Source organism: Thalassophryne amazonica, chromosome 14 (genome assembly GCF_902500255.1).
Source record: "Thalassophryne amazonica chromosome 14, fThaAma1.1, whole genome shotgun sequence".
NCBI classification, from domain to species: Eukaryota; Metazoa; Chordata; class Actinopteri; order Batrachoidiformes; family Batrachoididae; genus Thalassophryne; species Thalassophryne amazonica.
Window position 1 is genome coordinate 38,031,347 of NC_047116.1, and position 27,172 is coordinate 38,058,518.

General features: G+C 39.8%; 1 protein-coding gene across 1 annotated transcript in view; it reads left to right on the forward strand.

Annotated features, from left to right (window-relative positions):
* Positions 1-343: 343 nt before the first annotated feature.
* Positions 344-27,172, forward strand: part of cps1 (carbamoyl-phosphate synthase 1, mitochondrial) — a 95,434-nt gene continuing 68,605 nt past the window's right edge. Inside the window, exons 1-19 of the mRNA XM_034185859.1 lie at positions 344-627; positions 1,595-1,704; positions 1,966-2,110; positions 5,217-5,306; positions 6,706-6,762; positions 6,844-6,936; positions 9,757-9,846; positions 14,834-14,962; positions 15,147-15,253; positions 17,463-17,604; positions 17,868-17,945; positions 20,015-20,113; positions 20,403-20,498; positions 23,221-23,410; positions 23,607-23,764; positions 23,874-24,002; positions 25,537-25,681; positions 25,865-26,075; positions 26,972-27,170. Of these exons, the coding sequence (XP_034041750.1) occupies positions 502-627; positions 1,595-1,704; positions 1,966-2,110; positions 5,217-5,306; positions 6,706-6,762; positions 6,844-6,936; positions 9,757-9,846; positions 14,834-14,962; positions 15,147-15,253; positions 17,463-17,604; positions 17,868-17,945; positions 20,015-20,113; positions 20,403-20,498; positions 23,221-23,410; positions 23,607-23,764; positions 23,874-24,002; positions 25,537-25,681; positions 25,865-26,075; positions 26,972-27,170 (2,394 nt within the window). The 5' untranslated portion in view covers positions 344-501. The remainder of the gene's footprint in view (positions 628-1,594; positions 1,705-1,965; positions 2,111-5,216; positions 5,307-6,705; positions 6,763-6,843; positions 6,937-9,756; positions 9,847-14,833; positions 14,963-15,146; positions 15,254-17,462; positions 17,605-17,867; positions 17,946-20,014; positions 20,114-20,402; positions 20,499-23,220; positions 23,411-23,606; positions 23,765-23,873; positions 24,003-25,536; positions 25,682-25,864; positions 26,076-26,971; positions 27,171-27,172) is intronic.

Genomic DNA, 27,172 nt, shown 5'->3' on the forward strand with positions numbered 1-27,172 from the left:
CCACGTTGGTTTCAAACCCACCAAAAACTCGATAGAAAACGAAGAAGAAGAAAAAAGAAGAAGAAAGAAGAAAGAGGAAGAAGAAAGTCCCGCCCTTTCAGAGTTCAGTGTTCAGGTCCCGCCATCGAGAATATTATTCGTTATTCACACGATTAGCATACCGAACACGCGCCGGAAGATGATCCATGAAAATATGGGCACCGACTTTCTCATGGGCTGAGAATTTACGTAGTACCAGAAGTATCCTACGAATAATCTTCTCGCTCGTGAGACTGATGGGAATGAACAAGTGGCGGGACCTGAAGGCCGCAGCCAATGGAAACAGAGGAACGTCAGACTATGTTAATTATAGGGCGGGTACTTGAAAGCGCCACAAGAAAAGATTTAACCGTGTTCTCGTGGATATATGCTCATTCGCTTTAGAATCTTGCCTTATTTCTATGTGGTAAAGTCACAGCTACGCCTGTGCTGTTTTGTGGAAGATAATTTTCTTAGGCTAATATGACCAAACTCTTGCTAGCTTACAGCGCGACGAAGTTTCTGAGGAATGGATCATGTGTCGTTAACAGAAGACACGGAAACAGAGTTACCTGGTTGTCACATCAAACTAAACTCTTTAGCGTTAAGGTAAGGGAAAATGGTTCAACCAAAACCCCTACTGTCGATGAACAACACTTCACAGCAGCTGTTTAACTGGTAGCATAACCACGTCTTAATTTTTCGCGAAACTCCGTAGAAATTATGTGGCTCTAACGCAAAATTGCTATGTCGGAGGTATTAACATGTAATAACGACAATTCGAAAGCGTTTTCCTGGGTAATATTCGTCCATCTTCAATTCGGCATTGACCAAATCGAGCAGTTTAACACCCTTTCCACTGACTCCACGTTTTTCCGTAGCTTCGTCACTACTCTTGCATCAGACACGTGTCAGTCAGCTGGAAAAGATCATCCAGCAAAATTTGTGTCGCAAGTATGTTTTTTTTTTTCACTTGGTTTTGGAGTGGCACAGTGACAGGAAGTACAAATAGAAATAATAGTTATAGTATACACTGTTTGCTTTTGCCCTTGTTAACGTAACCGACGTGCCGTTCAAGTTTGCTATGTTGGCTCAGGACCCATGTATATGTAAGTAATGGCTAGAATTGCATCATACAGGAGGCTATAGTTTGATGCACGTTTTTTAAAAACCACATGCAGTACTGCAGACTTAAGCTGTCATGAGAACTTGAAGTGGATGGCAAAAACTAACATGCCCTCATCTTTGTAGAACTTACCCAAACTTTGACACGAAATGAGCTGATAATGGTGTTTTTACAGGAGGGCGAACGTTTTGTATCTGTTCCTCTCATCATTAACGTGGCCAGGATCCCGCCAATATATCCGCCTCACGCACAGACGAATCAGAAGAACAGATTTGTCTGTCTCAGCATTCACAGCACAATTCACGTTGCTGCAGCTTCAGCACAAAGCGAGGGGCGCGCTGTTCAGATTAAAGCCTGCAGCACATCTTTTGCAAACTTTTGACTTTGTTTCTTTGTGCAGTGACATGTGTTAGACTTCGAGAACACACTGGTGCTCTTTTGGATTTGCAGGCCCAGACAGCCCACCTGGTGTTGGAGGATGGTACCCGGATGAAAGGCTACTCATTTGGGCACAGTGCCTCGGTGTCTGGGGAACTCGTCTTCAATACGGGCCTAGTGGGGTAAGAGGGAGAGCTGATCACTTCATTAGATTTTAAAGGCAAAATCTGACACATGGAAAGGAAACTGATAAAATCTTTCATACCATCATAGGTTTTAAAATATCAGCTTTGTATAAACTACAAAAAAAAAGTTTTTATTCAGACAGCCCTGTGGTGTGTAGCGTGGTAACAGCGTTTCATAAGAACACGTGGTTGGCACACTGCCAACCACATGCTCCCTTCCGCGTTGTCACGTTTCCCTGCTCTTCACTTACGCTTTAGATATCCGGAGAACCTGACAGATCCCAGCTACAGAGGTCAGATCCTAACCCTCACCTACCCTATTGTAGGGAACTATGGAGTACCCAACACAGAGGCAGTGGATGAGGTTGGCCTGAGGAAATATGTGGAATCAGATCGCATTCAGGTACAAAACCCAGCAATAGTTTGTGTTCCCAGACACCTCATTTAACATCTCTGCTTTTTTCCCCCCCTGTTTATATGGTTTGTTGCTATAGCTCTTATATTTTGAAATATTTTATAAGCACCTGCCCTGGCTTGAGTCATTGGGTTGTCTGGGATTTTTGTCCTAAAATATTTTCAGAGTAGAGGAAACTGAACTTGGAGATGACTTTGCAGATTTCTGTTACATTGCTTCAGGAACAAATTTGTTTGACTGTGGAGCGTTTTTTTTTTTTTTTCTTTTCAGAACAAAGCAGCCAGATAAACAAGTGACGACTATTGACATGTCTTTCATCAACACAAAATTGCAGAGCCCACCTAAGGACATGGTGGTTAATTTTTTTTGGCCCAGATTATTGCATTCCCTTGCAGTAGTTTTTGCGTTCCTTTGCAATAACCTAATATATTAAAGCTCATGCTTGTCAGATCACACAGTGATGGAGCGCCTTGGGGCAACTGTTTGTTGTGATTTGGCGCTATATAAGAAAAAAGTTGATTGATTGAGAGGAATCAGGTGGGGGGAGACTGAACGCATACACACACACACACACACAGCAGACAGCAACAGGATTCACGAAAGATGGAGTAAGTTGCTACAACTTGCACAGCTATAGACTCCATCTGAAATATAGTTTATTTATACAACAGTGATAGTAAGTAGTAACCTGTTAGTGTGCCTTATGAATGTTTATGTTTTCTTTTTTACTGTCCCCTCGTGAATCCTGTTGTGTGTGTGTGTGTGTGTGCGCGCGCACATATGCGTTCATTCTCCCCCCACCCGATTCCACTGACTGTGCACTCTGACAGGCATGAGCTTTAATATGATATTAGGTTATTGCGAGGGAACGCAAAAGTATTGCGAGGGAACACAATAATCTGGGCCCCAAAAAAATTAACCACCATGACAAAATGATTGTTTGTAGGATTGTTAAAGATTTTTTTTTTTTTATCATCTTATCACCAGCAATAATACTTTTAACGAGTAAACTGTAGACTTTATTATATTTAGTCATAAGTATTAAATATTAAGTTCTTATGTTAAAATAATGTCAAATTTTGAAAAGGACAGTATATTACTGTAAGGGGCTCATAGTATTTAAAGCTACAGTGTGACTGATGTTATCTACTGCTGATGTTGTAGATTGCATTATGCCATTGCTGGTCACAATATTCGTTTCCTGGATATTTTCACTTTGGTGATGGTGATTCATGCTCCATTGCCTTCTCTTGTGATAAGCAGTGTGAATGTATGATGCTCCATTTCACAAAGATGAAGGCTCAAACTTATTAGTCTGCACGAGCAACCAGTAGACAGTGTGTAAGGGAGCAACAACTGGTTCTTTTTTTTTTTCTGTCTTTTAGTCATACTGCAATATAGGAAAGATGTGTCTCTTTTAACCAACATATCATGCAGATATATAGTGCTCAGTCTAAGCTCATGAAAACACTTAGTATTTGCAGTTATTTATACACTAATGAACCAGTGGTTAGAATGCTGTATTCCATTTATGCTAAGAAGCACCTGTAAATCCTACATTCTGGAGCTTTAAAGTTCATGAGCTGATGGCCCTGTCACACCTTGACAAATTTAGCCAGTGTATGCCAATCGTATTAAAAAAACAAACCCTGGCATAAGTCCAATAAGTTAAGGGTAACTTTTTTTTTAAGTAAGTTAAGAGCACGCTGAAGCTCGCTGATGTACGTCCTTATAAGCTGAGTTCCTCAAAAACTTTTGGGCATGCTGAAAATTTTAAATGCATGCCAATGTATCACTGACCCCGATCACCACAAAGTGTATTGAGAGGCTGGTGATGAGGCGCTTGAAGCAGACCATCGATGTGACTGTAGACGAGCACCAGTACGTGTACAGGCAAAACTGGTCCACAGCTGATGCCATGTCCACCGTGGTGCATCATGCCCTCTCTCACACAGAGAACAAGGACTCCTATGTGAGGCTGCTGTTCCTGGACTTCACCATCATCCCGCAGAAACTGGTGTCCATGCTGGCTGAACTAGGAGCCCCCTCAGCACTGTGCAGCTGGGTCCTGGACTTCCTGACTAGGCAGAGTGTCAGGACCAACACCACCTCATCCTCCACCATCCTAAACACTGGCTCACCCCAGGGTTGTGTGCTCAGCCCACTGCTCTACACACTGATGACCTTCGACTGCAGAGCCCAGCATGAGAATAATCTTGTTAAGTTTGCAGACGACACAGCAGTGATCGGGCTTATCAGCCAAGGGGATGAGGCAGCGTAGAAGCGAGAAGTGGAGAACCTGACATGGTTGTGCAGAGACAACAACCTCATCCTCAACACTCAGAAGACCAAGGAGATAGTTATTGACTTCCGCAGGTCAGCCCCCCCCAACGGAGCAGGTATGGAGATCGTCTCCTTCATCAGGTACCTTAGAGTCCACCTCTCCAACACTCTCACCTGGCACACCAACACCATGGCTGTCATCAAGAAAGCCCACCAAGGAGGAAACTGGGGAGGGCCGGACTGAACATCGAGGTCCTCAGGGTCTTCTACAGCTGTGCAGTGGAGAGTGTCCTGTCCTGCTGCCTCCCTGTTTGGTATGGTGGCTGCACAGTGGCGGAGATGAAGGTGCTGCTGCGGGTGGTGAAGTCTGCACAGAGGACCATCGGATGCAGCTTACTGCCCAATGGGGACATCTACATCTCCAGATGTAGAGACAGAGCCACCTGCATCCTCCGCAACTCCACACATCCTGTGCACAGTTTGTTCATACCCCTTCCGTCTGGAAGGAGGCTGCGCAGCATCTGGGCAAAAACATCCATACTGAAAAACAGCTTCTACCCGAATGCTGTCAGACTGTTGAACAGTTCAGCATCCACCATTGAACTATGAAAATTGCACTAACATACACATTGTCACTTTTTCTTTAATGCTCTAATGCTGCTGCTGCCGACCCTGTGCCTTGTACATATATTCTATGGCCACAGGCCATAAAATATATTTTACTTTATCACACTACAACACTGGTTGAGGCACCGCTAATCTTCAGCTTTTTATTTATTTTTTGTCTGCCATTGTGCTTTTGTCACTCTAGGTGTCTGGTCTTCTGGTTCAGACCTATTGTCATGAATACAGTCACTGGAACAGTGTCAAGTCTCTGGGCCAGTGGTTACAAGAGGAACAGGTTTGTATTCAGATTAACAACCTCAGTACTGTTCCATGAAGCCTATTTACAACTTAAGCAAAACTTGTTTTAGGTAACAGCCTGATTTCTGAGGGTCACCCCTTTGAGTCTGGCCTGCTTGAGGTATCTTCCTCAAATCATCAGAGGGAGTTTTTCCTTGCCACTGTCACCTCTGTGCTTGCTCTAGGGGTGTGAAGCACCTTGAGATGGCTTTGTTTTGATTTGGTGCTATATAAAGAAATGAAATGAAATTTTCAGTTCCACAAACTTAACACTGCTTAAACAGTTACTACATAAATTTAATAAGTCCACATTTACTGTACCACAACAAGTTAGTTAGGAAACTAAGACAAGGCAGATTCTTAAGCAGGTCAGACCTAGGAATATGTGCTGGTGCAGCCGGTTCTTCTTTCTTTCTTTCTTCTGCAAAACAGAGCACATAGTTGTGACTTGCATGCTAACACTGGGATTCTTAAAAAGTTTATTTGAATGACAAACATGGCCAGCATCGTGGCTAAGGGGTTAGAGCGCTCATCTCCAGAGAGGAGGGTTCCCATTTCCAGACCACCCCTGCCTCTTCTCCATGTAATGTGGAGCTGTGCCAAGAAGAGCACGTGGTGTAAAACTTGTGCCAAATCAACATGCAGATTCACGCCTACTTTTTTCTTTTCCTTTCTTTTTTTTTTTTTTAATTCAAATGACAGACATCCATTTATTTTAACTGTTTTTATTTGTCTGGAAATTTGCGTATGGAAAAAGTATAGAAATTTGAAATGGAAACTGTAATAAGCCTGGGTGTGATAGTGTGCCATGATATGGATTGTGCACTACCATAAACACTGAGAAATTGTTTTTGCCCCCCATAATGGCCAGAAATATTTTTTCATGACGCCAGTAAAAATTAATGCTGATGAAATAATGCTAATTACCCATTCTTTTGGAAATTGATAATTTCAGCTCTGATCAGGACTGCAGCAAACTCTGAGATGGTGATGGTCTGTGGCCAAAATTACAGTAGTCATCGTCCAAGAAGTGAAAAGTAGTGTGATATTAATTTCAGGTCATATCGCCCATTCCTAGTACATAAGTTCTCCATAGTAGTCAATGTGGAGACATTGTGCAAGACATGTCATTCAAGACATTACTGGTTTAATCTGCTGTATGGCTGATACACAAGATGTTGTTTACTTTTTTGGTTGGTCTGCCCTCATAAAATAGCGTTTGTGGAACACATACACTCAAAAACATACTTGAATTGTTAGGTTAATGGAAGCCAGGCAGTTTCTGTGAAGATCAAACATTCTAAGCTTTCTTTGTGGAATAGCCATTTGGTATGATTACAGATGAAAATAGGCTTTTGATTTTTGGTCAGTTCAACAATTTTTATACTCCTTTACAGATTCCTGCACTGCATGGGATAGACACCAGAATGCTGACCAAAATCATCAGAGACCAGGTAAACTTAATGCCAGTTTTATCATGCACATTGTTTTGTTTAATTCACACAGAGGACTATTTTAATGTCATTTCTCTTCAGGGCACAGTTCTGGGAAAGATTGAGTTTGATGGGCAGCCTGTAGAGATAACTGACCCCAATCAGAATAACCTGGTGGCAGAGGTCTCAACCAAGGTAACTGAGCCTGACTATTCGCATATACCGTATTTGCCAGAGTATAAGTCAGTTTTTTTTTTTATTTATTAGTTTGCAACATCCTGCGATTTATAGTCTGGTACAACTTGTATATGGGAAAAAAGTCATGATTCATGACCACATGTAGAGTGCATGTGCTGTGCCCAAATGGATGTGGCGACTGCTGTACGAGGCATTCAGGCGTGGCTTCGATTTTTCACAAGTGCCATTCGAATCCTCCTTGGTGCACCATTCCGCCTCATTCATGTTATGGCCCAGTCACATGGCACTTAACTTAACACTTAAGGGTGACGAAGCCCTGACGAAACAAGAAATCTGGACTTTCGTTGACTGTCGTTGGCATCGTTTAACCTTTGCGCAGCTTCGTTCCTGCAGCTGGTGCTGCATCAGGAATTTTAAACTGTTGAAAAATTTGAACGACTGGCAACGAAAACCTCAATTCGTCTGTCTCATTTTGCTGTCGTTCTTGACGTTTTTTTAATCGTTTGTGTAGTTTTTGTAACGTTATTGTTTAATTTGACTTTGTTGGAGCAGCTGAACGTTTTCACATAGTGCAGAAGCTGATTTGTGAGCGCTGAGACTGCTGCTGCTTCATGTACCATTGGAAATTACAGGACAAACTCAGCATGCTTGCTTGGATTTTTTTTTGTCTGTGTGGGGGGGCAGCTTCAATGGGCTCAGGCACCTTATATAGGCCAGAATTAATCTTTTGTGTGGATATAATAAATTATTTTGCCACAAGCAACTGTTGAATTTGAAACAAAAATGTGTAATTTTTGACGGTACTTGAATGCAGCATCAGCGGCAGCAGGACCTGCTGCATGCGCTGATTATTTTTTATTAAATATAACAATATGAGTGTAGGAATGACAATCCAGTCCTTCTGTACATGTGGCAACAGGTAGATGAATCAAAATGATGATATAAAAAGCTGTTCTGGAAGGAAGAATTCACATTGTGGATCAGTGATCAGCTGGTGGAATAATCGCACATGAGTCAATGCGTGCGTTCACACGCACTGATTAATTTACTGCTGTTGATATATTCAACAATCTTTACACTTATATTTATATTTATTCTCCCTTTTGACAGTTTTCTGTTATAAATCAATATATATGGCTTAGAACATAATACAGTGATACAGCAGTGACCACGGCACACTTTATTTATTTATTTTTAATTGGAGGAAAACAGAGCGCGCAGCGTGTCAGCAGACAGTGTGGATTCTGATAATGATGGAGATAATCCCTCTTTTGTTGTGGACGAGGAGCAGGTGGTCCACCAACATGCACACAGATCTTCACAGATTCTGTTTGCAGTTTCTCCAGAACTCAGGTGCTATGAGCTCCGTCCCAGCGCCGAGTCTTAGAACTCATAGATGCAGACAACACACTGCTCCAGCTGTGGCTCCAGGCGTGTTTCGTTAAAGCATCGAGATCATGAGCTTCGGTTTTGTTAAGTTCCTCTTTTGTCCCTTTTGCGATCTTGCTTCACAGACTGTTTGGTGATAAAAGCTCTTTCGTCCACCTTTTCTCAACAAATTGACGTTTTTTACTTTTTCCCTTCGTTCAGGAATCATCATGTGCCGTGTGACTGGGCCATTATATGTGCAGTGATGAAAGTAATCAGGGTTTTTACTCAACGTGGTGAATGTTTCTGGGTTATTTTTGACAACATGTCAGAGTCCTTTCCTTTCATTTCATTTCAGTTCAACCCCCAAACAGTTGGGGGCAGTAATGCACTGTGTTGGTTTGCAAGCTACCAATAATTTCCAAAGAGGAAGGGTTCATTTGTTTTGGGTGTCAGACTTTATAAAGTCATATTTTGGGGGAGTGTGCTGTTGTTTTCCTAATGGTTTTACTTTGTTATGGACTTTAAGTCATGAGCTGCGTTTTTCCTCCAATAATCATAAATTAAATGGAGCTAACGGGTGAAGCCTTCAGCTGCAAAAAAAAAAAAAAAAAGGCTAACGCTGTTAGCGTTCAGATGAGAGTTTAACTCTGTCTGCGAGTCAAAACCACAAGATTAATGAGTTTGAGCAATGGACAAAAATTTGTCTGAGGTGAGTGAAAATAATATGCGACGTTACTGCTCTGCTGAGGTTTATCAGCTAAATTAGCTTTTAGTTGCTGGATGTTGAATCAGTCACTGTTGAGCTGAGTGTTTGACCTATTTTTGTTTTTACCAAGTAAATTGTTACTGCCATAACTACAAGTCTAAACTTTAAATAACTTGGATTTATTTTTAATTTAAAGTTTCCAACCATCAAGTAATCAAAGAAAATAGCACAGTGCTGTTTCATATTTCTTTATATTTTAAGAAATCTATTTCTTGACCCACATCAGAAACATACATTTGCTGAATGAATCTAACATTACTACATGTGTACATTACTTTTCATGCTATTTTATTTGTCTAAAAATAGTTCTCTAATGTAAGAAAAGTTTAACTTCAAAATATACAGTAATCAGAAATTAATGTTGAAGTAAAAACACATTTGTAAGGATTTTAAGGTGGCCAAGAATTTGAAAACAGAGATAATCAATAGCTCCAAAGCTCCTGCCAAAACTAGGAAATCTCAGAAGTGAGTAAAAGTTGAACAAGTTGATGCATTAATGTGTGATAAATACGCCTATTGTTCCATTTGAATTGATAGTGAGAATGATTATTTTTGAGTTTTACTCCGGTGTGACTTATACTCTGGAAAATACAGTAATGCTCAAAAACAGCTGCCACGCCCATTACAGAAAATTGACCAACATGTAACACACTTTGCTTTGCTCTTTGCTCGCTCAACAGGAAACCAAAGTTTATGGAAAAGGAAACCCAATCAAAGTTGTGGCAGTTGATTGTGGTATTAAACATAACATCATTCGCCTGTTGGTTAAGGTAAGTGAACTGAGCCATGTTTGGAACAGCTGTTTAACCGAACTCAAAATGCCCTCATCTGCACAAATGGAGTAAAGATGATTAATATCCTATGATTGGTTTTCTGGCAACCTGATGGAGAACATTTTGAGAATGTAAAAAGGATTGAGCTCCAAGACGAAGGATTTTTATATATATATATAAATTATGTATGTATGTGTGTGTATATATATATGTATGTGTATATGTATATATATATATATATATATATGTTTGGAAAGAGGTGTCATTTGATTTAAAACGGCATTTCGCTCTGAAGTTATTAATTCAGACCGAAATCCGTATGGCTCTTTGGAACTGTGCACAAAACGGAGGATATTATTATTTCCATTACCTGATGGACAACTTCAGTTTACGCACGGCTGGTGCTCATGACAGAGAACCATCGCGTAAAACTCTGGTGTGGAACGTTGGACGTTTCTTGTCCGCAACAGGACAAGAGTCCCAGTTCGTGATTTTAATCTACACAAAGCAGACTCATGATTGACATCTTAAAATGGCTGAAAAAAATCGATGCAAGCAGGCAGTGAGCGATGCAACACTATTCAACCTGTCAAATGAACCGATGGACACTGAATGAATCGATGCACATTTGTATCTAGATACCGATTCGTATTGACTAACCTCCACATGCCTTATATATACAGTGAGGAAAATAAGTATTTGAACACCCTGCAGTTTTGCAAGTTCTCCGACTTAGAAATCATGGAGGGGTCTGAAATTTTCTTCTTAGGTGCATGTCCACTGTGAGAGACCTAATCTAAAAAAAAAAAAAAATCCGGAAATCACAATGTATGATTTTTTTTTTTTTTTTTTTAATAATTTATTTGTATGTTACTGCTGCAAATAAGTATTAGTCCTGGCTCTGGGGGGGGTTTCGTGTACATTTCTCTTTGAGAGCCAAAACTTGCATTTTCACCTTACCTATGATGAGGACATTCAAAAAAGCTTGGTTAAGATTTTTGTCTGTGGTACGTTTTTTTTCTGCAGCGCCCAGTTTTCAATTATGATTCAGTGCTATTTGGCCAAAATTCTAGAATTCATATCTTACGGAATAACTAACAAGACGACAGTGGCATAGTAAATAAATTACCTTTACCTGTCATGTTTAGATGTAGCATATACATTTGCACCATGTTTAGATGTCATTTAGAGAATATTTTGGAAAAAAAAAAATTTTTTTTTTCCTCCCTAATTTTGCCGAAAAATCACTTTCAGTTTGAAAGCCACTAAAAGATTGCAAGCCTCCCTAGATACTATTTCTATACAAAAATAAGCCAGCTTTTGTGAAAAACATCCTTATGGGGTCCTTTTTAATAAAAACACTTTCAATTTTTATTTTCAGTATACTGCAGGGTCATTGAGGGGGTTAATGTGACCCAAAGTTTCCCGTACCCCCAAAAAACGGTATTTACCAAATCAGCTGATTAGATCTAATTCATGGAATAATTGATATTGAAACTTGATTTTGCTATTAGGGTACAGGGTGTTGTTATCTGGAAGTTCACTGACACCATTTTAACCTCTTTCAATTTTGCCTCATTTGCATTATTTCAGAATGGCTGCCAAAATGTCCTCCACATGGCCCCAGGAGACATGAAGTTGGTCTATGTCTAATACATGCATGTAAGGCCTAAGTTCCCCATCCATTTCCCTAGAGCCAAGCATATCCAAGACCACGCTGCCATCTATTGTTCTTAAAGTGACCCACATCTTGTAACCTTAAGCCATTCTATTTTTAGGAAGAAGCCATTTTCTTCTTTGTTTTGAAAGTGAAGTGACCTTGTCACCTTTCTCTAAGCTATTGTATGTGCTATTACAAAGTAGAGCTGATAGGTAAGTTTCCAAAGTAATAACAGATGATCTTATCTACATCATCACAGTCTGTTCTGACCTTTATGTATTTGTAAAGGCCTTCTTAGGATTCACAATGGCCTAAGTGGCCAAGAAGTGATTTCATGATGTCTGGTGTGTAGGCCTATTGAACCCAAGCATATTTCACTAGTAGCCTACAACAGAAATAGATTGTTTATGTCATTAGTGTATGGACACAGTTATCTCATCAAAATCAAGAATTGTTTTATTTGATTTCATAACAAGAAGGGACTCTAACAACTAGTGCTGCCCTCTTTTTTTTTGAGCTTTTGTACTAAAATTCCAGTGGTATACAGTAGGAAACTGAGTCCACATCTTCAGTCCACCATTGAAGAAGCTGACCTGCGCATCCCTATTCATGTCCTTGACTGTCTTGAGAATGGACACAGAGTATGTGTTGTGATTGCGAGCGACACTGCTATGATTGTTGCCCTTTTGTACCACATGCCTGTATTTCTAAGGAAAAACCTTCTGGAGCTGTGGGTACGTGCAGGAGTTGGAGACACTACTCGCTATGTGCCCCTTCATACTCTGTATGACAAACTTGGAAGTAACCTTTGTTCAGTCCTTCCGGCTGTGCACAGCCTTACTGGATGTGACATCAAGAGCAAAATTGGTACGAAGGCTGCCTTAAAAGCTACACCTGAGGAGCTGCTGAAGCAATTTGGGCAGCTGCAACACCTTTCTGTGCCCATCATCAGTGATGCAGAACAGTACTTGGTGAAAGTGTTCAGACCAGGAAGTGACACCAAGGATTTCTCAACTATGCGGGCAGAGGTTTTCCACCATAAAAAGGATAGTTCTCATGAAAATCTGCCTCCAACCAGCCATGGACTTCTTTCACATATCAAATGAAAAAATAATGTTTTTGGATACAAAATGCTGTTAATGACATTAAATCATGTGTATGCTATGTCTAAACATGATAGATAAAAGGTGATATATTTTTTTTTTTCTCATTCTGTTACTGTCTTCTTGTTAGTTATTCTGTCAAACCTGAATTCTTGAATTTCGACCCATTAGCCATGGAGAAAAAACATACCACAGATGAAAATCTTAACCAAGCTTTTTTGAATGTCCTCATCATATGTAAGGTGAAAATGCAAGTTTTGGCTCTCAAAGAGAAATGTACATGAAAACACCCCAGAGCCTATACTATATTTGACCCCCTACCAACCAGCAAGAATTCTGGCTCTCACAGACCTGTTAATTTTTCTTTAAGAAGCCCTCTTGTTCTGCACTCTTTACCTGTATTAATTGCACCTGTTTGAACTTGTTACCTGTATAAAAGACACCTGTTCACACACTCAATTAATCACACTCCAACCTGTCCACCATAGCCAAGACCTAAGCTGTCTAAGGACAATAGGGACAAAACTGTAGACTTGCACAAGGTTGGGATGGACTATAGCACAACAGACAAGCAGCTTGGTAGAAAACAACTATTATGATTATTAATTAGAAAGTGGAAGAAACGCAAGATGACTTTCAATCTCCCTCGGTCTAGGATTCCATGCAAGATCTCACTTTGGGGGTAAGGATGATTCTGAGAAAGCTCAGAACTACACAGGAGGTCCTGGTCAGTGACCTGAAGAGAGCTGGGACCACAGTCACAAAGATTACATTAGTAACACATGATGCTGTCATGGTTTAAAATACTGCAGGGCAGCAAGGTCCCCCTGCTCAAGCCAGCACATGTCCAGGCCTGTTTGAAGTTCACCGGTGACCATCTGGATGATCCAGAGGAGGCATGGGAGAAGGTCATGTGGTCAGATGAGACCAGAATAGAGCTTTTTGGAATAAATTCCACTTACCATGTTTAGAGGATGAGAACAACCCCAAGAAAACCATCCCAGCCATGAAGCATGGGGGTGGAAACATCATACTCCAGGGGTACTCTTCTGCAAAGGGGACAGGACAACTGCACCGTATTGAAGGGAGGATGGATGGGGTCATGTATTGTGAGATTTTGGCAAACAACTCAGTAAAAGCATTGAAATTGGGTCATGGCTGGGTCTTCCAGCATGACAATGACCACAAACACACAGCCAGGGCAACTAAGGAGGGGCTCCGTAAGAAGCATTTCAAGGTCCTGGAGTGGCCTGGCCAGTCTCCAGACCTGAACTCAATAGAAAATCTTGGAGGGAGCTGAAACTCCAAACCTGAAAAGATTTGGAGAAGATCTGTATGGAGGAGTGGACCAAAATACCTGCTGCAGTGTGTGCAAACCTGGTGAAAAACTACACGAAACGTTTGACCTCTGTAATTGCAAACAAAGGCTACTGTACCAAATATTAACATTGATTTTCACAGGTGTTTAAATACTTATTTGCAGCAGTAACATACAAAGAAATTATTAAAAAAAATCATACATTGTGATTTCCAGATTTTTTTTTTAGATTATGTCTCTCACAGTGGACATGCACCTAAGATGAAAATTTCAAACTCCTCCATGATTTCTAAGTGGGAGAACTTGCAAAATCGCAGGGTGTTCAAATACTTATTTTCCTCACTGTATGTATGTAATGTATTTATTCTCTGCCATCCAGTTGCAAGAGTCTGAGGGTTTCTGCTCTAATTTTTAAACTCCAGCAGCAGTATGGAGGCACTCCACCACATGTGGCGAAAGTCCCTTTTTTTTTTTTTTTACTACTTTGTAAGGTCCTGCAACCTGTTCTCCAATGCATTTTATACAGTACACTGAAAATGTTATTATTAACAGCTACTTATATCGGGCTTACACTGGAATTGACACACTAAACAAAATAAACTCCAGTAACAAAAGAATAAATGCCCAGGACCTGCATTACATTTCAAAGATGGCTTGGGAGCAGCTTGTGATCTCCTCAGTAGTATTACTTGGTGGAAGATAGGGATGTGTGGGCTGAGCTGCTTGGTCTACTGTCACTGTGATTAGGATAAGTGGCAGAAAATAAATGTATTTATTTATTAAATAATTAATTTTTCTTATATATATTGCAGTTAGTGAAAATTCCAGAATAAAATGAACTGTTATTTTGAACAAGTTGATTGAGATATTCCATCACTAATGTGTGTTTGTCTGCATGTACAGCGGGGTGTGGAAGTTCATCTGGTACCATGGAATCGGGACTTGTTGAGTCTAGAATATGATGGCCTGTTCATCTCAAATGGCCCAGGAGATCCAGCTCTGGCCCAGACACTTATCAATAATGTCCGCAAGGTCAGATAGAATATTTTTCACATGAGAAAATTTACTGTCATTGAGTTTGAGTAATATGAGATTTGGCATTAACTGGTGTATTCTGTTGTCACATCAGTTCTTTGCTTTGCCATAAAAACACTGACCATATACAGAGTTTGATCTACGCTATCCATTGTTAATATTTGTGGTTTGTCTTGTCAAGGTACTGGAAAGTGATCGTACCCAGCCTGTGTTTGGGATTTGTATGGGCAACCAGATCACTGCTTTGGCAGCAGGAGCTCAATCATATAAATTACCTATGGGCAACAGGTGAGCTTTCCTGAAAAATGTAAACAATTTTGTATGTCACTCCAATCTAGAATGGGTTTTCTTGAAAAAAATGTTCAATTCCAAAATACATTAGTGTTTATAATAATGGTGTCATATTAGTTTATTTCAATGTGTTTGTGATAATAGCAGTGGCTCAGACATGAAAAATCGTTTAATTGTTTGCATTATGGCTTTTGATTATTCTTATTACTAGCTGTAACCTGTGCTAATGCAGAATTCAGGAAGGTTTCTCCCAAAACCCTTCTGACATACAGCAGATTTTTTACTAGGTACTGATGGAATTATTTCACACCACACATTCAACAGTGACATTACTTTTGGATTCATTCATATCAGGTCATTGTCCAACAAATCATTGCTGGTTAATGATCTACTGGTGGACCATGAATTAGTTGGGTTTCCGTGAAACTTGGTTAAGGCCTGGAGTTTTCTTTCCATTGAATGAGGCGTCACCCCCTGGATTTTAAACACCCATGTTGCATGGGAATTGATTAGGTGTGGTGCTGATATATCAGTCAGTATAACATTTGATTCACTGGTTTTAGGTTCTTTTAAATTGGCTAAATTTGTAGTTTTTGTTCATGTGACCACTATCATTCAGCTTGTTGTTTTATATAGACCTCCTGAGCCTTATGTTAAATTCTTGGAGGAATTTGGTGATATATTTTTATTTTATTTTTATTTATACATTTTTTAATTTATTATTTTATTTCTGTTTTGAGCATTCATGCGATAAGGTTTTAATTGAGATTTTAATATTAATTTAAAAGTTTCACGTGATTCTTTGTGTAAAGCTTCTTTCACATTACTTGAGAAGTCTCTTTTGCATTACTTGAGAAATGTAGTTTTTATCAGTTTGTACATGATCCCACGCACAACAGTGGAAACATTCTAGACTTGGCTGTATCACATGGGATTGATGGGATCAATGCTTGTTTGCTTTTAGGATTCATCATTGCATGGATACTCCATTTATGAGAGTGGTGAATGATTTTTTTTTTTTTTTTTTTTGATGGTTATAGATGTGGATTCCACTTTGGTGTCGCTGTTTCTTGATTTTAGCATAATTCTTGATATAGTTGATCACAGTATTTTGTTGGAGAAAATTATTTCTAGGATGGTGCCATAGCATCCAATGTTGATCTGTTTTTAACCTTTTAAACTGTATGATCTATGCATAACTTCAAATGAAATATGACGACACATATGCGAGACCCTTTAAACAGGTAAACAGGGCCTTTCAAGTAGTCCATCAACAATGAGCCCAACAATATAAAATATTCTCCTAAAGTACTTTGGCGATCAAATTTGTCAGTGAATCGACGATAACATGTCTGATGAAACCCAAAGTTGGGGTGTTCTGTGATAACATCATGAAAGGACTTCCCTCCATCTTGCCAGGATTTACAGCAATCGACAACCTTAATCCACTTTGCTGCTCATGGGGTGGATTTTTCATTATTTATGGATTCAAGGTTTAAAAAGCATTTAATTACCGCATCTGTAGCCAGTGAGCCGGCACTCGCCATCAGTGGTGGGCACAGCTAACCTAAAAGTTAGCTTCGATAACATTAATCCGATAGCTGAAAAGTTATCTTTTATGACGCTAAACCAATAAACTGCTAAAAATTTTTCTTTATTACAGATAACGATAGCTTTTATTTGGACGCGGCCATATCAGATTACACTGTCGTGTTCTGATAAACCATTTAGCGGTCTGAAAGTTATAGGAACAAAATTTATCGGGAGATAATTGGTCCAATGATGGTTTTAAAACTTATCTGAAAAGCTATTCCGCTAACAAAAACATTAGCTTCAATAATTATCAGTTATTGGATTAGCTGAACAGTGCCCACCACTGCTCGCCATGTTGTTTACATGCTGCTAGGATGTGAAAGCCGAGCAGTGTTTGGCCCGCCTCAGTGAAAATATATGTATTTTTTCTCGCATTTATATCTCAGTTGTGCAGACGTTTTGAGTTGAACTCTGTGAAATATGCTTTTGTGTATTTTTAACAAAATTGTTGTGTAAAGATCATTTAAACCAATTTTACTGGAACAGAATGTAAAGAAGGGGTTTTTATCTGATCGCCTAGAAACCACCCTGGTGGCATGCTTAAAAAATTGCTGCTTTCCATATCATAATTGTAAGTACTTACTGCATGTCCTGCATGACTGTGTTCTTGTAGGGGTCAAAACCAACCGGTTCTGAATTTGATGACGGATCAGGCATTCATTACAGCACAAAATCACGGCTATGGCATCAACAGTGATTCACTTCCAGAGGGGTGGAGCCCGCTGTTCATCAATGCCAATGATGGCACAAATGAGGTTGACTTCATTCTGAATATTCAGTCACTTAAAACATTTGATTTATGTGTTGTTAAAATTAATTTGTAGTTAAAAGGTACAGTTTTGCTTGCAAAATAAATGCAGTCAGGCATTTATGCTTTCAGATGCAATTATAAGCTTTATTACTTTACACAACTTAATTGGTTGTATGAACTTTCCATGTTTTTGGATTGTTGACCATTGAAGCAGATGTGTGGCCTGTTGATTAATTTTTTCTTACATTAACTGTGCTTATTTTCCAGGGCATCATGCACAAGACTAAACCTGTTTTTACAGCACAGTTTCATCCTGAGGCGAATGGTGGTCCTACAGACACAGAGGTAATTATAAACCAAGAGTACCGGTTAAAGTCTCCAAATGCTGTACTGCAGTTCAGTCCAAGTTATAGCAACTTACCACTTTAGCCGAAGTCTTCCAGTGGAACAGTCTATGTCTGACATTTCATATGTATATAGATATACGAGGTCTGTTAGAAAAGTATCCGACCTTTTTATTTTTTGCAAAAACCATATGGATTTGAATCACGTGTGATTGCATCAGCCAAGCTTGAACCTTCGTGCGCATGCGTGAGTTTTTTCACGCCTGTCGGTTGCGTCATTTGCCTGTGAGCAGGCTTTGTGTGAGCAGTGGTCCACCCCTCTCGTCAGATTTTTATTGCGAATAAATGTCTGAATGATTTGGAGCTTTGCTGCATCAAATTTTTCCAGAAACTGTGAGAGACCTCCAGGTGGACACCATTCGGAAAATTCAGATGGCTTTCAGGGACGATTTTATGAGGATTACGCAGATTAAGGAGTGCTCCTGCCAGTTTAAAGACCGCCCACAGCGGCTGAGAGCGCGGCGAAATCCGAGCGCCGATGGAAAGAGGAGCGGAGGGATGAGCCACCGTTGCTTCTCATGGCGTTGCTTTGTGCCATGCGGCTCCGCCGCAACGCGCGGAATTCCTCCGCACGTCTGTCTCAGTGTGCCGAAAAAGTGCTGATGTCCACGTCTTCCGCAATTTCTGTGCTAGTCAGACGACGTCCCGGATCAACACAGCGTCTAGTTTAGAAATGAACGGCACATTCCACTGTTACAGGAGTTTTTGTCATGGAAAGAGGAGCGGAGGAATTCCGCGCGTCGTGGCGGAGCCGCATGGCGCAAACCAACGCCGTGATGAAGCCTCACAGGACATGTTGGGGCATGTCCAGGTCATGCACAATTTCTCGGATAGTCACACGACTGAAAGGCCACCGAAAGCCGTCTGAGCCATCTGAAAGCCGTCCTGTGAGACCAACACGGAGGTGGTTTTGTGCCGCGCCATGAGCGGCACGGTGGCGCATCCCTCGGCTCCTCTTTCCATGAAAAAAAACTCCTGTAACAGTGCAATGTGCTGAAAAAGTGCTAATGTCCACGCCTTCTGCCTTTTTTTGTGGAAGTCAGACGACGCCCCGGATCAACAAAGCCTTCACGTTGGAAATGATCTGGTTGTTTCAGCGGGGTGTCAGCCTGTCGATCGGCGCTCGGATTGCGCCGCGCTCTCAGACGCTGTGGGCGGTCTTTAAACTGGCTGGAGCACTCCTTAATCTGTGTAATCCCCATAAAATCGTCGATGAAAGCCATATGAATTTTCCGAATGGTGTCCACCTGGAGGTCTCTCACAGTTTCTGGAAAAATTTGATGCAGCAAAGTTCCAAATCGTTCAGACATTTATTCGCAATAAAAATCCGATGAGAGGGGTGGACCACTGCTCACACAAAGCCTGCTCACAGGCGAATGACGCAACCGACAGGCGTGAAAAAACTCACGCATGCGCACGAAGGTTCAAGCTTGGCTGATGCAATCACACATGATTCAAATCCATATGGTTTTTGCAAAAAATAAAAAGGTCTGATACTTTTCTAACAGACCTTGTGTGTGTGTGTGTGTGTGTGTATATAATGAAATACAGATGAAAGTGCCAGCATAATTTTCATATTAATATCATAGCGAAACAATCGAAGTGATGACGAAAATATCTTAAGTCAGAGTTCAAGGAAAGAGTAATGTCTTTGAACAAAGTTTCCTAGAAGCACTGAATTTTGGGTGTTTTTCAATTCATCTGTTTGAGTTCAGAATTAGTACTTATGGGATTACATTCAGCCAACGGAACTTTTCAACCAACAAAACGTTTCAACCTCAGGCAGAATGCAGACATTCCAGTATTAATTAATTGGTTATTAATTAATTTATTATATTTATATAATAAATAATTATAAATAAAATAAATGTGTATATAATTTATTTATTATATATTTATTTATTTATTAATTAATATTAATTAATTTGGTTACATTGAAGGAATAAATGTCAGATTAACTGATAATATTGTATGAGAATCAGTTAAATTTGCATTATCATCTTTCCACAGTTCCTTTTTGATGCCTTCATATCCCTGATTAAGAGTGGGAAGAATGCCAACATAGTGTCAGTGATGCCCAAGATGCCTGAAGCCCCTCCCAAACTCCAGGTACAGTAACGCTGGCCTCAAATGCATTGCATGTGGAAGTGAAAGGATTAATAACTCATTGGGTATTTCAAAGTTTATTTTTCAATCTGGTCAGTTGTCATTTTGGAGAAATATGACAGAATACAAGTTGGGAACAATATATTTGTAAACCAGAACATTTGTTAAATCTGGTCAAACTGCTGCAACTTTTATTTAATTTTAATTTAAATTCTAGCAAAGGAACTTAGTGATTGCTGCTGTTAACCACTGTTTGAAATTACAGGCTATTAACTGATGTATCATCTCTCAGGTCTCGAAGGTGCTGGTGCTTGGTTCCGGTGGTTTGTCAATTGGTCAGGCAGGAGAGTTTGACTACTCAGGATCTCAAGCCGTCAAAGCCATGAAGGCAAGTCGTTGTAGCATCATATTTGCAGCGTCAACCAAAAATCACAATTTATCAGATCCAGAATCCACAGAGTATTTTCAGATGTTTCAAATATGGAATTATGTTAAATAAGTATCTCCACAGTGACTCAGATAAGTGTCAGAAAATGAATGAATGATAAGCAGGGATGAGATTTTTCCACGGATTTGACAGTCCTGGGGGTCGATTTTGTGAAACGTCCAAATCCGTTGAGAAAATTTTAGGGGGATGGTGGTAAGAATGCAAAAAAAATTAATGCCAGGAGTACCTTTGTTTAATAAAATTGTCATCTATTCAGAACAGTGAGTGGTCTTTGTTTGTTATCGCCGACGCAGCAAGTTCGATCAGTCCGTCAGTCAGCCGAACGTGGAAGTAACGCTGTGCTGATCAGTGACCAGTATGAAGTACCGTATTTTCCGCACCATAAGGCGCACCTAAAAGCCTTAAATTTTCACAAAATCGGCCTTGCGCCCTATAATCCAGTGCGCCTTATGTGTGCACTGAATTCCAAAATTTGTAAAAATGACCGACGTTGTCTTTGACCGTCGGAATATCGGACCATTTCCCGCTGGCACAGGGACATAATACGTAAAGTACGTACGCTGGCAGCGTAGAGTACGTACCCTGGCAGCGATAAACCAATCGGAGAACATTACGTAATACGTAAAGTACGTACGCTGGTAGCGTAGAGTTCGTACGATGCCAGCGATAAACCAATCAGAGAAGAGTCTGTGAGTCTGTGGTACGTACATTTACCTCCGCCACTCCACAAGGTTACAATGGGCTAAGGAAAAGCAATCGTGGACTGTGGATGACTGGATGAAAGTCATATTCAGCGATGAATGTCGAATCTGCATTGGGCAAGGTGATGATGCTGGAACTTTTGTTTGGTGCCATTCCAATGAGATTTATAAAGATGACTGCCTGAAGAGAACATGTAAATTTCCACAGTCATTGATGATATGGGGCTGCATGTCAGGTAAAGGCACTGGGGAGATGGCTGTCATTACATCATCAATAAATGCACAAGTTTACGTTGATATGTTGGACACTTTTCTTATCCCATCAATTGAAAGGATGTTTGGGGATGATGAAATCATTTTTCAAGATGATAATGCATCTTGGCATAGAGCAAAAACTGTGAAAACATTCCTTGCAAAAAGACACATAGGGTCAATGTCATGGCCTACAAATAGTCTGGATCTTAATCCAATTGAAAATCTTTGGTGGAAGTTGAAGAAAATGGTCCATGACAAGGCTCCAACCTGCAGAGACTGCAAGCTGTTATAAAAGCCAGAGGTGGTGCAACAAAATACTAGTGATGTGTTGGAGCGTTCTTTTGTTTTTCATGAGTCCATAATTTTTTCCTCAGAATTGAGTGATTCCATATTTTTTTTCCCTCTGCTTGGTCTAAAAAAGTAACCGTTACTGACTGCCACATTTTTTTTCCTGATTTCTTATAGTGTTTCTTATAGCCAGAAAGTTGTCATTTGAAATGACTTTAGTTTTGTGTCATGTCTGTGATCTGCTTTTTTTCTACAAAATTAAACAGCTGAATGAAGATCTTCCGAGGCCGGTGATTACATAATTTTTGCCAGGGGTTGTGCATGTACATGTATGTTTGTTGACAAGTGTGCCATGCTGAAAATCAAGTAAGTCTAGTTATGAAAAAATATTTTGGTCACAAAAATACACATGTACAGTAGATGGTCTTAGTAAGGGTTTACAGTTTGAATTATATATATGAACACCTGGCATTTATAGTAGTTTTTAATATTTTAGTGCAATTTACATGTTTTAAAACTGCAAAAATGTCTGCCCTGGACCCGCCAGGGCCTGCGGCCCCTGGACCCTGGCTTATTTTCCTCTGAAAATTGAATTTGCCATTCTCATTCCTGGATAAGGTGAATGAATTATTGATGGTGATTTTTAAAATGAGTTGGTGTTCCATGAACAAACGTCCCGTAGATGTGATTGTTTAACAGCATGTTAAGATGGCAGTTTAGGTACATGAAAGCTTAACGTTCGTCCTCTGAATGAGCATTAGGGAATTCAGCGCTGTCTGTTATCTGCTGGCGAATGGTGAATTTTCTGTTTAATATACTCATGTTGCCGCCTGTTCTGAGATTTGTAAGTACACAATTGCATATCTACTACATGTGTGACAAGCTCCAGAATAAAAGCATTTTAGTGTCAAGACAATGGTGTGTATTCACGATAAAATTCCTCTTTCAAACACAGTGCTCTGGTTATAGTTAGCACAGCCTTTACTGAACTTAAAAATGCTCTGGCCCACTTTTGAAATCTGAAAGTCTTCTGCTGCCCACCCAAACCTTTAATCACAATTTTGCTCAGCACAAGACTAAGATGGTGTGTGTGTGTGAGAGAGAGAGAGAGATACATGTGCTCAAAGGAATAATAATATTGTAAATGCAAACTCCAATCTCTAAATTTAAAGGTAAAATTCTTGTTTGGGAATTCTGAAAATTTTATTTATTTATTTTGTAGGATTACAGATGATGATGGTCAATTCGACTTACTTAAATTGACAATTGGTCAATTTAAAATATTGCATCAGGAGAAGGAAAGCATGAATGTTGCAAGTGACAATCAAGTCGACCAATTTGATGATTAAACATTCACCATCACAATGCTTCATTTTTCCACCTGTGGTAATATTAATGTTGATGTGCTGCTTTTGCAGGAGGAGAACCTGAGGACAGTTCTGATGAATCCAAACATCGCCTCAGTTCAGACCAATGAGGTGGGCACCAAGCAGGCTGACTCAGTCTACTTCTTGCCCGTGACACCAGAGTTTGTCACTGAAGTCATCAAGACTGAACGTCCAGATGGCATCCTGCTGTCCATGGGTGGACAGACTGCACTCAACTGTGGTGAGAAATCTGGACACATGAATATGTTGACTGATGAATTTGCTGTTGTTCATTCCTCATGGGAGATCATTTAGTAAACAAAAACTGAGATGAGTTTTCAGTTTTGTGAGAATAGTGTGAGACATCAACACCAGCTAACTTGGGTATGTTATTGTTATTGTCTGTTTGTGGACTGGTGTGAACGTGTGGTGTTTAGGAGTGGAATTATTCCGGCGTGGCATTTTGGAAAAGTATGGGGTGCAGGTTCTTGGGACATCTGTGGAATCGATCATGGCCACAGAAGATAGACAGCTGTTTTCTGACAAACTGGTGGAGATAAATGAGAAGATTGCACCGAGTATTGCCGTAGAGACGGTAGGCACCAAAGTGAAATAAAGTTTTGTGTTTATATGCATTATGTGTGTTCTCTAAAATGTTTGTGTGTGTTGACCAGAGGAAGTGTAATGTTGGTTTCATCCTTTAGGTATCTGATGCCCTAAAAGCGGCTGATGGGATTGGCTATCCGGTGATGATCAGATCAGCCTATGCCCTTGGAGGTCTGGGATCTGGTCTTTGTGCCACTAAAGAAAAGCTGGAAGATATGGCCCAAAAGGTCAGAATTGTGATTATTCCTGAGTCATTATTGTAGTTTTGTGTTTTCTCTTTCTGGTTTTATCACACTGATTTGCAGATTTATTGCCCATTTGCTCTTGCGCACCTGTGCAAATACCTCACCATTTGCACTATATATACTGATCTAATTATATTAGCGCATATTGTGTGTTTTATGTATTTTTTTTATTTCGTGTGCATTTTTATACATTGAGCTTATAGTATTTTTATTTTCAGTATCTCAGGTAATGCAGTCACAGTTTAGTTTGTCCTCAGCAGTACAACCATTAAAAAAAAATCTTGTGATCTTGGTCAATCAGCCATCTTAATTAACTTGTGTGTGTGTGTGTGTGTACTATACCAAATGACATCTGTATCATACCGACTCTTGCTTACCTGGAAGCATGATATGTGAACACCTCTGTGGTTTAAGGTAAAAATGATGTGGGGATTACAAAAAAAAAATTCATAAAGGACAACCCCTGGGATAAGGAAGGGCTGAAAATAAAGTGACTAAATTAACACAATCTTTGTATTTATTTGACAGTGAAGTGCACTGTACCAAGATAAATAAGATAAAGGTTGCTCAGTTGAGTGGATTTGAATGTTGCTGTAAATATTACAAAAGCACCGTGGCCTTCAGCAACCAGAGTTCATGGTTAAACCAGTTTGATTTGGTTTCCTGCCAGCTGCTGCCTGTCCCTGTTTTACATTTGGCTTGTTTGTCTCTTCAGTTAATCAGTTTTCTGCTGGTTAAAATGAAAAATAAAGGAAGATGAATGTTTATACAGTTGGTCTGCTGCTTACTAATTTTTTTATAATAATCTATTTATTATGGATGACATAAGTATCGTACAGAAGTCAAAAGTATTGACAATGTAAAGTATACAGTCAAAAATAGTTTAATCACATTGGAGATGTGATGGCTTTGGGGCGAAAAGAACCCATGTATAAAGTATGTAAAAGATAATTGACCGCAACTTGGATGTATCCAGAATGCAACACATCCCTTATTAGTGCCAAAAGGCTTCTTTGATTATTCTATCCCAGTTACACTTAATGTACAAGTTAGTGCTGCTGTTAATTTGTTGCTTTTTAAATTAATTAATTAAATAGTGTAACATGCCGGGATATTAAACATAAATAAAATCTGCTTCTGTGGCACATCTTTTCCTGAAAGTATTATTATTATTATTATTTGTGGGTGTGCTGGCAGTGAACATTTTGGGTTTAGATTCAGTTATATTATGGGAATTTTTTTTGAAATATGGCTCATTTGAAAAGAATGGATTTGGACTTTAGTGCAATTGTTTCTTCAGAAACAGATTAAAAAAGACAGCTGTTTAAGCTGCTCTGTAAAGTTGTGACATTCTTGCCTTTCTGAAATGGCCCCAGCAGAGGAACAAACTTGTACTGTATTGAATGGTGTTAATTGGTTTATGAGTTTATTTTACAAATGCATTTCCATATTGCATATTTGATCACATTGGTATCTGTACTCTGCAGCATGGAAAATGATGACATATGCATTGCAGGCTCTGGCCATGAGCAGTCAGATCCTGGTGGAGAAGTCCTTGCTGGGCTGGAAGGAGGTGGAATACGAGGTTGTGAGAGACGTCGCCGATAACTGTGTCACAGTCTGTAATATGGAGAACTTTGACCCACTGGGCATCCATACTGGTATTAAAACATTTAATACAATAGTACATGTTGTAGTCTTCTGTTTTAATCTTCTTTTTTGGTATAGTTTATTTTCGTGTTAGTAGTTGTGTAAGCTTACCCCTCTCCTCACCCATTTCTTGTTATTAACTGAACAAGTTCAAAGACTGTTGTATTTCATCAAGACACTGTGTCCTCTTTCAGGTGACTCCATAGTGGTAGCACCAAGCCAGACATTGTCTAACGAGGAATATCACATGCTCCGTGAAACTGCAATTAAAGTCGTTCGTCACCTTGGCATTGTTGGTGAATGTAACATCCAGTATGCCCTCCACCCCACGTCTCTGGAGTACTGCATCATCGAGGTCAATGCCCGCCTCTCAAGAAGCTCTGCACTTGCATCCAAAGCCACTGGGTGAGTGTACAGGCACAGGAATACATCACAGTCTACCAATAGACTAGAATTATAGTCTGAAATTCACCACTTATTGTACGTAATGGGTCATTTCTGGTTTTGAGGTTAACTATTTCTGGGCTTAATCTGTATCTAGTATGGTATTGTACTTGTTTGTACTCTGTGGTCAGCAGCTCTGATTCTTTAAAAGGTCATCTTTCTTATTAGGCCTTTTCATGCCAACTACCTGAAGCAGATTTGTGGAAGTACTGTTTGAAATGCCAACATGTAAAATTCAAACTCCTGTTTGATTCTTTTGTAGTTGGTGGTGCCCTTTGACTTTGGACATCTTGGTCTAAAATTCTGTAGGTGTTTTATGGTGAAAAAAACAAAATAATTAGATAAACTAACTTGAATAGAGTATTGGTTGGCCAAAAGTTTCTAATTCTAGGTGAAACTAACAAGTTTCACCTAGAATTAAATTGATGGAAAGCATAATAGTTCTGTCTTAAATTGATAGGCCACATATATTATTTTGGGGTGTTTAAGACAAATAGGGCAACTTGGTGGTTGAGTGGTTAGAGCACTTTGTTCCCAGTTCAAGACAACACATGCCAAATCTCCAGATATGCTGTGGCGACCTCAAGCAAAAAAAAAAAAAAAAAGGTAGAAGCCAACAGATACATTCAGTGTGAAAGACTGTAGACTTGAAAAGTGGGTGTACACACTTTGCAACTTCTTATTTACGTGGACAGTGGATGTCATTCAAGGTAACATAATTGACCATATTTCTGCCTGTTTAAGACGAACATAATTTTGTGTTTGTTGTCAATACAGCACATATTTACTGCATTTGAGAAATTTCCCCACTGTGTTCCACTAGTTGTTGATTTTTGCCATTTGGTCCATGTCTCCAGGTATCCCTTGGCATTTGTAGCTGCTAAACTAGCACTTGGCATCCCTCTGCCAGAGATAAAGAATGCAGTGTCACAGAAGACCACAGCCTGCTTTGAGCCTAGTCTGGACTACATTGTAACAAAGATTCCCCGCTGGGATCTGGACCGATTTCAGGGCATGTCACGTGAAATAGGTAGTTCCATGAAGAGTGTTGGAGAGGT